Below are 11,377 nucleotides of genomic sequence, written 5' to 3'. Positions count from 1 at the left end.
ACGTCATCACTTAAAAAACGGATTTAACCACGTCCCTTGAATGTGTCATATGAAGTCTCAAAATAAGGTAAGTTAAATACAACTACTTTTGTCAGTATGAAATAACACAGAAATGAAAATTAATAGTTAGTTATATATTAAATTTTCCATCAAAGTACCGGGAGCCTGCTCAGAGAAGCTGTCAATCACAAATGTCAATCATAACAACACGCCCCATTTCTGTAGCAACAAATTACTGCGTGATAACAATTACATTAAACGACCAAAATCCTCTTTTGGAAAATGTTATTGGAAGTGTAATTTTTTATATTTTGACCCAAGTCCCATTTGTTTGCATGGAGAGGGTGGGGTTTATGACTTGTGCTGCAGCAAGCCACCAGGGGGCGATCAAAGAGCCAGCGGCTTCACTATTCAAGATGTATGATGCACACAATTTACATTTAAAGTTCACAAATCAACAGCAGATGGCAGTGCTGAGTAAAATGAACATTAAATCTATAAATCTATGCCATACTTTAACTAAATTGAATCCATTTTGATTGATATATTTAACAAAAACCTAACAAATATTCTGTAGACTATATGATACATTTGTTTTTTTTTTAACAATGATAAAACACGGCAAAGTTTGTATGGCCATGTTAGTTTATTTCTCAAAATGACTTTGTTTGTGTTTTTCCCATCAAATGCTGCTTAGTATTTTGTTCGGGCTTGAACAGAATGATGTAACATTTAGGTGCAAATATGCAAAGTAGTAAACTAAAGCTTGAGGCTAAAATAGCAAATATCTCCACAGCTACAGTAAATTTTCCAGGAGAGCTGACATAAGCTGGGATAAATGTGATCCATACAGCACAGAATATGAGCATACTGAATGTGATGAATTTAGCTTCATTGAAGTTATCAGGCAGCGTCCGAGCCAGAAAAGCCAAAATGAAGCACAGAACTGCTAGAAGACCAATATAACCCAACACAGCAGAGAAACCAAAAGAAGAACCCAAACTGCATTCAAAAATGTTTTTTTCTTTATAATATTTCATATTTTTATAGGGGAAAGGAGGAGATATTGTTAGCCAAAGCACACAGATAAGAACTTGTATAAGAGTAAAGGCAAAAACACTGAGTCTCTGTTGTGCAGGCCCAAACCATTTCATGACATTACTTCCTGGAAGTTGTGCTTTAAATGCCATTAACACCACTATTGTTTTCCCCAGAACACAGGAGATACAGAGGACAAAAGCGATCCCAAATGCTGTGTGACGCAACATACAGGACCACCTAGTGGGGCGACCAATGAAAGTAAGTGAACAGAGAAAACACAAAGTCAATGAGAAGAGCAACAGGAAGCTCAGCTCTGAGTTGTTGGCTTTTACTATGGGAGTGTCCTTCTTACTGTAAAACAGGATGGCCACCAGTACAGTTATTCCTACTCCAAACAGAGAGAAAAAGACTAACACTATACCCATAACTTCTGTGAATGACAGAAACTCTACAGCCTTTAACACACATTCGGTGTTCTCAGTATTAGACCAGTATTCCCCTGGACACTGCTGGCAGTTATTTGAATCTGGAAAGGAAGTTGTGATCACTGTAGTTAAAGACAGGATTTTACGTATGAACACCCTGCTGAAAAAAACAGCATACCAGCAAGACCAGCTTATGTTGTGTTTTGGTGCTGGTTTGCTAGTGAACACTAGCTAAACCAGCATCAAACCAGCATTAGCACCAGCTAAACCAGCATTAGTACCAGCATAACATGCTGGTCATACCAGCATATGTTGTGTTTTGGTGCTGGTATGCTGGGACCACCAGCTAAACCAGCATAGACCAGCATGATTCCCATGCTGGTTTGATGCTGGTTTTTTCAGCAGGGCACCTTTGATTAGAAACTGCAGACTAAACAATAAAAGGAAAACACAAAAATAGCAACTAGCCAGTTTTCTTTGGACCTTGGAGATTGTCTGAAGTTTACCTGTCTCATTACTAATTTCTCCATCTGCACATGTAATACAGTCATAACAGCAGACAGGTCTTCCTTTCTGTGCAGCCTTCCTAGTGCCTGGAGGACAACTCTCACTGCATACAGACCTTGGCTTCTACATGGAAAACAATATTGTACATAGTTTATTATATGGACTGTATAGAATTTTGATAAATGTATCAGTATTACTGAGACAAATTTGAAACTCAATATTGAATAAGTGTTGATGTTTTTTATGGAAACAAAGTAATTTGTGGTGTTAAGGAAATTGAGCATAACTGCTCTGTTATAATGATGATCTTTTCACTCATCACTGCCATTTGCTGTTGATTTGGCAACCTCAAGTCTAAATTTAAATGATTCAAAGTAATTTAAACCTGACAATGCCACTTAATGTCATAAAGATATTAGGGGTGAAATTTTAGCTTATTGAAAAAACATCTTTAATTCGGTTAACCAGGATAACTAATGAGTTGTAAGGAAGTCTGTCACAATTTTCTTTCAACTTACTAGAAGTTTATGGGCACTGTTATAAAATACTATATATACTCATATATCATATTAAAATGCAGTGGCTTTTAATTCCTTCACATAAGACAATGCAAGCATTATTATTATTATTATTTTATATTTTCTTTCAGTTTCTTTATTTATTACAAATCCTGTACCACAGCTAGGTTATGTTCATTTACCTCTAGTTGTCCTCCAGCCCAGATTATGTTTTCAGTGTTAAGTACAAAGCGCTGGTCAGGGGGCAGTGAGGCATCATAGTAACCCACTGCTTTAAACTGAATTGATCCATCTGAGTCCTGCTGCCAGTTCACAACTTCATACTGGGCTACTGTAGCACCAGTGCTGTCAAACCACACACGATCTCCAAACTTTACAGTGAAATTTACTTTTTTTAAAGCCTTAACCACCTAGTGAAAATAGATTTTTAAACATCATTATTGAGGAATTTATACATATTAAATGTATGTCCATGTATATACAAACAATCTTTCTCTATCTTAGTTTTTTACCTGCTGTGGTTGTATTGTCAGGCCTTTCTCACAACCTTCTTGTTCCTTGCACTTCAGTAGATTGTGTAATGCATGAGCTACAGCATACACTGCTTTGTAGACATTACTTGTATATCTTTGCTCAGGCACATCGTCGATGTAATTTTTAAGCACAAACAGATCCTGATACCTCCTGCAAATTTCTACATATTGAGATGAATTCCCATCTCCCTGTAAGCATGGAAAAGCTGTTTCCCAGAATTCTTTAATTACATAATCTAAAAACCCTTCAATTTTAATTTTTCTCATTGCAAACCCTAGTGACCCTCCCAGCACTTGAAAACTCTTTGGTGTGATCAGACTCTTTGCTGTTATCCATGCCTCTACACCAATCATTTGGATGCCTGTAATGTTCTGAATGTATAGCTGTTCTAGTAGATTGTTCATCTCAAAACTGGTAAGAAATGCAACAATGACTTTTGCGGTGCTTTGTTTTATGATGTTAACCACTTTTAGGAGTTTTTCATGCTCTGTTCTATAAAATTTCACAGAGTACTCTACACAAATCCCCTCCTCCTGTGCTGTATTCAGAAATATGGCCATTCCATTGTTTCCATAATCATTGTCAGTGTTCACAGCTCCAACCCAAGTCCAGCCAAAGTGTTTGACTATGTATGCAAGTGCTCTGCTCTGGTGATAATCACTAGCAATAGTCCTGAAGAATGAAGGGTAATCTCTCCTGTTACTGAGGCACTCACACGTGGCTGAGTGACTTATCTGAAGAAAAAAAGCACAGACAATAGTAAAAAAAAATCAGTTATGGTAATCAGTATGTAATTCTGTGTGATATCGTGTTCTCATCCCTTACCACTGGAATTTTGAAAGGTCCTGTAGTTCTGGACAAAATCACTGTGGCAGAGGACTCTGACTCCCCTATAATAGCTTGTATAGGAGTCTGTCCATTGCATCTGTCTCCTGCTGCAAACTCCTGACCATTCATCACTGCCATAGTTGCACTCATAGAAGACATTCCTGATCCACAGGTGTCAAAGATTTTATACCCAATAGAAACATTTGGCAGCAAATTTCCACTGCTGTTAATCTCGTCAATAGCAAAGATCATGATTTGAGCCATTCGTAAATCTTGTATATTTACACTGTGAAAACATTAAATCCGTAGCTTTAATGAGTACTAATTAAACAGGTAAACAAGATAGAAATGATATCTTTATTTATACTACTTAATATTAAACATAGTTTATATTTTGAACAATTTCTAAGTTGTAAATAGTTATACTAATGTTTACTTTACATTTAAAAGTTACGTTTGTATTAAATATATTGACTGCTGTAATTTTTATCAAATACTTTTCAATATTACAAACCTGGAGCATATAAGCTGAGGTTTTTCTGTAAACTCAGATGAAGATAATGTTTCTTTACTGAGGATTGAAATAAGAGTTCCAATAGTTATGTCTCCGTCCTTGGACAGTAGTGGGTTTTTGGGGTCTCCCATTATTCTGCAAAGATTGTTATCTGCCTTAGCATAATGGTAATGGATGAGAAGTGTGCATAGAAAGATAAGCACCCCCATCATGAGTTCAGCTGCATCTACCAAATACAATTGACCTGATAAAGTAACTGCACTTTTATACACATAATTATTATGGATGAATTGTTGTGGCTAATGACCTCATAGGGCAGGGCATGAGGCAGGTCAAACAGGGATGGAATAGAGTGCAAGTTTGGAATTAAGTTAAATATACTAAAACTTCTTTTTGTCTGACAGGAAGTATGCTTTCTGTTAGGGTATTCTGCTCTTGTTGCTCCAGACTACATGTCATCGTGTATAGTTTTCTGTCTGATACATTGGTGTGTAAACATAAAATTTTATAACACACAAAAATAATTCATTTTTGCACATGGAAAGCAACAATGTTTAAATAGGCATTCATATGATGATTGATCAGGCAAATGTATGCTTTATGGGTTAGGCATTTAGAGTTTTATAGTAAATTTATAGTAAATATTTTAGGAATTTCCTACTTTTTCCCATTTTTCAGAATGATTCTTATGCCAAAGTGTATAAACTGAATTTTTTTTCTGTTGCTGTGAGTAAGTTGATCTTTAGCTTTTACACGTCTCCAAGAGGGAGTCTAAGGGGCCAGTCACACCAATAGCGTTTATGGCAGTTGCAGGCGCCTTTTTTGAATGATATTCTATGGGCAGGGCGCGTTTGCGCGCTGTTTATGCGCGCCGAGCGCCTTGCGGTTTTTTGCCGCGGATGCGTTTTTGAAGGAGCGCTGAGAGCGGAGAAGCGCCCGACGTCATTCGTGTCTTTCCATTGTCCAATCGAATGAGGGGAGAGGCGGGCCTTACGTTGTGGCGAGGGAAGTTTACAGTTGCTTTGAAGAACCGGACTCCACTCGCTCACTCTCTCCTGCGTGTTTGTGCACCTCTCATCCTCAAACAAGGTCAGAGCAAGCGTCCTCTTTTTAAAGTTTCTGCTGATATGACAGTTAACAGCAAAAGAGCGCTCACGCTTCAATATTTGATTGACAAGACAGCTGACTCTGTGGTTGCTTAGCAATATGAAAAGCCGCGTCGCACTGCTCTTTTTTTTAAAAAGGCAGTGCGTCGCGCCTTGCGTTTGCAAGCGTTTAAAGCGCTTTTGGTGTGACTGAAGCCTAAGGATAGCATTCTTACAGCAGTCTGAAACTTATGTGATTTAGCCAAATGGTCGTCGACTTCCATGTAAGGAGACCCACTGTGCAGTAAATTAAAATGGTTCATTGTAAGGTAATAAAAACAATACAGTTAATTTTGTAAGGTCTTTATACATCACTGATAATATAGTAATGTATATTATATTGCATTTCTGTCACGATCCTTTTAAAAGTTACAAAACGCACCTTTAGGAAACAAATGTTATCGTACAGTTGATGTTCATTTTTGGTCAGATGTTGTTTAACTGTAATTGTAGCACATATAAATTCAACTGTGTAATCAGGACACAAACTATTTATCACACTATTTATTTATTAAAGCTTTTATTATTTTTTACATTTTCTTTTTTTATACCTTTCTCTACACAGTAAGAAAAAAATGGTAAAATAATGGGGGGCAGTACCCTTTCTGGGGCGGTACATTGTTGCATCTAAAGAGTTAATATTAGTCCCTTAGAAGTACATTTTGGCATCAAAGAGTGTTTAATAGTACATCAAATGTACATACTTGTACCAAGTGTGTATATATGTACCTAAATTCGACATATTAGAGCCTTTTTCAAGGGTACTGCCCCAGTGACAGTTTGAGACCATTTTCTGACTATTTCTTCTGACAGTGTACCTAGGTGCTGATGATCAATTTAATCAATTTAGCTGTACTTTGTACTTGTTACTGTCATTTAAAAAAAAAATCAGTAACCTTTTACCCTTTCATATATAATATTTCATATTTTTATAGGAAAAATAAGGAGATATTGTTAGCAAAAGCACACAGATAAGTCTCTGTTGTGCAGTCCCAAACCATTTCATGACATTACTTCCTGGAAGTGTGGCCTTGAATGCCATTAACACCACTATTGTTTTCCCCAGAACACAGGAGATACAGAGGACAAAAGTGATCCCAAACGCTGTGTGACACAACATACAGGACCACTCAGTGCATGTCTGTCCTTCTTACTTTAAAACAGGATGGCCACAAGTACAGTTCCTAATCCAAACAAAGAGAACAAGACAAACACTATACCCATAACTTCTGTGAATGACAGAAACTCTACAGCCTTTAACACACATTCAGTGTTCTCAGTATTTGTATTTAGTAGGCATGAAGTGAGCAGGCTCTGGCTTGGTAGGCATGACTTGAACAGACTCTGGCTTGGTAGGCATGGCATGCGCAAGCTGTGGCTTTTGTAGCCATAGAGTGAGCAGGCTTTGGCTTGGCAGGCATGATGTGAGCAGGCTCTGGCTTGGCAGGCTTAACATAAGCAAGTTGTAGCTTGTTAGGCATGGAGTGAGCAGGCTCTGGTTTGGTAGGAATGAAGTGAGCTTGGTAAACATGACTTAAACAGGCTCTGGCTTGGCAGACATGACATGAACAGGCTCTGGCTTTGCAGGCATGAGCTGGCTCTGCCTTGGTAGGCATGAAGTGAACAGGCTCTGGCTTGTTAAGCATGACTTGAACAGGCTCTGGATTGGCAGGCACAACATGAGCAGGCTATGTCTCGGCATGCATGACATGACAAAGCTGTGGCTTGTTAGGCATGGAGTGAGCAGGCTCTGGCTTGGCAGGCATGACGTGAGCAGGCTCTGGCTTGGTAGGAATGAAGTGAGCTTCATAACCATGATGTGATCAATCTCTGTTTTAGTAGGCATGAAGTAAGCAGGCTCTGGCTTGGCACGCATGAACCGAGCATGCATGTGAGCTGGCTCTGGCTTGTGAGGCATGAAGTGTGCAGGCTCTGGCTTGTTAAGCATGACATGACAGTACTCTGGCTTGGAAGGCATAATATGAGCTGGCTATGGCTTGGTAGGCTTGATGTCAACCAACTCTGCCTTGGGAGGCATTATGTGAATGGCCACTTTGTGAAGAGGCCCCAGATCTGCAAATTCCACAATGATAGAGGACCCATTTAACAATAACCCTTACAAAAATTAAACATGGTTTTATTGTGGTAAAAGTGTAGTAACCATGGTTTTTTGGTGTATTGATTACTATCAGCAAAACCATGGTTTTACTACACTAACCATGGTTTAACTATGGTTTTTGAAAAACTTGGTTGTCAAAACCATGGTTATTTTGTGGTTACCATGGTTTTTTGCTTTTAACTGTAGTAAAACCATGGTTATTTTTTAAGGGAAGGCACAGTCAATGTACTACATCAAGTTTTCAACCTAACGACAACCAGACATCAGGCAGATTAACTCTTTCCCCACCATTGACGAGTTAACTCGTCAATTAAGAAAAACACTTCACTGCCAATTACAATTTTTTTCCGGCAATCTGTATTTTAGCTATTATCCACCAGGTGGCACTCTTACCCACCTTATAAAACCTGGAAGTATCTCCCTTAGGGCAAACTGTTCAAACTGTGTATCTTTTGATCATCTCTCTAAATCCGATCTCTCTAAATCTGAAAGTCCTTCACAAAAACATCTCTGTTACATAAGTAACCTTTGTTCCCTGAAGGAAATAAAGGGAGACGTCACGTCGTCACATCTTCTTCGAGAAACTTTCAAAGGGCCAATGAACATTGGCATGCAGTATTTGCCTGTGCTGGTGCCACCCCGCCGCATGAGTATAAAACGAGAGGGATGTGCAATGCATAATAAGCTATTTTCTCTAAAAAAGCCGAGCATCTAGTGCCGGGCCGACTCAGCAGTGGAACAGCAAGGCTTTGGTGACGTGACGTGGGTTACATACGTAACCGAGATGTTCCCTCTTTCAGTCTATCACTACGACGGCATGTCGTGACCGACGTTTTGGGAATCCTTAACAAAACACCACAGTGCTGCCCCTTCCATTGCAATGTATTTATTAGTTTCAATTTGTTTCTTTGACCTCTGTGGTTAAATTATAAGCTGACTTCAATTTATAAATTATCAATATTATTCTGATGCTGATCACAATTTATGTTTACCATTATTATATTTTCATTCTCTTAATTATTTAAACATTCACATAGAGCAGTGCCTCCCAATCCTTGAGCACTTTCCCAGTCTCCTTTAACATATCTGATTTAGCTCATCAGCTTGTTAGGGAGACATGTTAATCATTTTGGAAGGAGACTGATAAGTTGAATCAGGTGTTTTAAATAAGGAGACATCTAAAACTTTTCGGGAGGGGGGCTTGAGGACCAGGATTGGGAAACAATTAATAAGATGTATTTCTGGAGGTGCTTAAAGCAGCTCCATACAGCTGCGTGTAAGGCATTTCTTCTTCTAACTTAAAGTCAGAAGTATTTCTCCAAACACACTATATAAAATATGAATCAATTTCCATCCAATCTACAATATTTCCTCCAATCATTTTTGTAGTCAAGGTAATATAGACTTGGCAAAATGCTAATTTTTTTATTTAAATTAATTTATTTTGCCAGGCAGGTTTTACTTAAATCAACTATTTGGTTATTTGTAACGTAGGGGCTGCTTACACAAAGCGAGAGAGAGCTAGATGAATCCAAATGCAAAGAGGTTTATTTGAACAATCCCAAAAGGTCAGGCAAACATATCCAAAAGGGTAATCCAAAGATGTAATCTAAAACAGGCAATGGGTCAAAACCATGAACATAAACAAGATATATGAACCATGAAACAAGACAGTACGCTCGGTAATGCAGCTGTTACACATACAATACTTCGCAGGGTGATCTTGAGATTGAACTGGTTATATACTCACAAACAGGAAGTGAAATGTGAAGTGAGACATGACTTGATTACAAAATAAAAGACCAGAAACATGACTTCAAAATAAAAGACCTAAATGAACTGAACACAAGAAAAAAACCATGACAGAACCCCCCCAAGGGCGACTCCTGGAGCCCAAAAAACAGAATACAAGACAAAAAAACATAAATACAAAGAGTCCATGGATGGGCGGGTGGGCAGGACCTTAAGGCAGAGGCAGGGCACGGACAAATAACAGGACAGACCAGGGTCATGGGGCCAGGATGGACCAGGGTCATGGGGCGAGGATGGACCAAGGTAATGGGGCCAGGACGGACCAGGGTCATTGCACCAGGACGGACCAGGGTCATGGGGCTAGGACTGACAAGGGTCATGGGGCAGCGGGCCAGGGTCATGGGGCAGCAGCGAGCCAGGATCATGAGGCAGCAGCGGGCCAGGATCATGAGTCAGCAGCGGGCCAGGTTTATGAGGCAGCAGCGGACCAGGATCATGAGGCAGCAAATGAATAGGAAAACCACGACTGTTACAACACTGTTTTTTCAATGTACAACAAACAGCTAATAATGGTACTAAATTCTGAAGGAAAAACTTACCCGTAATGTGTGCATCATATTGTGGCCTTATTATAAGGTATTGTGAAGCTGTTGGTGATACAAAGCAACTGCCATTGCTTACTGTACCACTTCTCAACATACTTGGAATGTTTGGCCAGTATATTAGCATTATAATTCTCCTGTCCATTGTGCCCAGCTCAAACTGGTCACAATTCATCTTCTTCCACACTATTACATTGTTTTGTTGCCCTGTGCTTGTAGTTTCTGCTTCGATGTTTAACTAGATATGATACCCATAAGTTACCATCTGTTACAAGTGTACTAGTTTTTATGTTGTCTGATATGCAGATTTGTGCTAAGCTGTTACAATCATTTGGTTGGCTTGTGTTATGTGGTAACGACCAGTGGCTTAACATTAACAATGGTTTATGCTTATACTGACACAGGACCACCATAGATGGTTACATCCCTTGTTAAGACAGCAAATCCACTGAATGTGCATGATGATGGTGGTTGTCATTTGATTTTGTTTTTATTTACTGAGCCTTTGTGTCCCCTGACTGTGTTGTGGTGGTGACCGTAACAGACCGTAAAAGTGGCATTGTAAATTCAAGAGAAAAAAAAACATGAATACAGTTACATTTGATCATGTGAATTTACTATAGACTGTAAAAAAAGATGGATGACACAATGTCTCTTCCTACCATTGTACACAATTGTAAATGTCCAAACTGACGCAAAAACTTCAGTTTTCAACCACACCCCTTGAACGTCTCATTTGACTGACTTGATAAAATAAGGTAAGTTAAATACAACATATTTTGTTGAAATGAAACATCACAGAAATTGAAAATGAATAGTTAGTTATATCTTCAGTCTTCCCTCGAAGCTTTGAGAGTCTGCTTAGAGAAGCTGTCAATCACACATGTCAATCATAACGACATGCCCCGTTTCTATAGCAACAAATTACTAGCTAAAATTAAACTTGTCAAAAAATTAACAATTGAACATCAGCGTAACTACCTTAAATGACCAAAATCCTCTTTCAGAAAATTTTATTGGAAGTTTTTATTGTAATTTTTGTTTGCTTGGAGAGTGGGGTTTATAACTTGTACTGCAGCCAGCCACCAGGGGGCGATCAAAAAGCCTGCAGCTTCTCTTTTCAAAATGTATGAGGCACACCCTGTATTTACATTTAAAGTTCACAAATCAACAGCAGAGTGCACTGCTGAGTTAAATGAACATTAAATCTATAAATCTATGAATAGCCATTTTTTCATGCAATATTTTCACAAAATGTAATCAATTTTGATTGATACAGTGACATGTATATAAAACCAAATATACTGTAGACTATATGATATATTTGTTTTTTGAATAATGAAAAAAACAAAAAGGTTTGTATGGCCATGTTAGTTTATTTCTGAAAATGAC

At 38.5% G+C, this 11,377-nt stretch overlaps 1 protein-coding gene across 1 annotated transcript; it reads right to left on the bottom strand.

The window, feature by feature from the left end:
- Nucleotides 1-653: 653 nt before the first annotated feature.
- On the bottom strand, nucleotides 654-4,564 carry LOC135773998 (extracellular calcium-sensing receptor-like). The gene is made up of 6 exons (XM_065283929.2): nucleotides 4,368-4,564; nucleotides 3,851-4,139; nucleotides 3,004-3,759; nucleotides 2,674-2,901; nucleotides 1,973-2,096; nucleotides 654-1,567 (listed from the first exon to the last, which is right to left on the bottom strand). Exons 1-6 carry the CDS (start codon nucleotides 4,496-4,498, stop codon nucleotides 654-656), a joined length of 2,442 nt encoding a protein of 813 aa, XP_065140001.1. The 5' UTR covers nucleotides 4,499-4,564.
- Between the last annotated feature and the right edge of the window lie 6,813 nt (nucleotides 4,565-11,377).

Source organism: Paramisgurnus dabryanus, chromosome 9 (assembly GCF_030506205.2).
Source record: "Paramisgurnus dabryanus chromosome 9, PD_genome_1.1, whole genome shotgun sequence".
NCBI lineage: Eukaryota > Metazoa > Chordata > Actinopteri > Cypriniformes > Cobitidae > Paramisgurnus > Paramisgurnus dabryanus.
The sequence above is the reverse complement of the archived record's forward strand: the minus strand, read 5'-3'. Positions and strand labels throughout refer to the sequence as shown.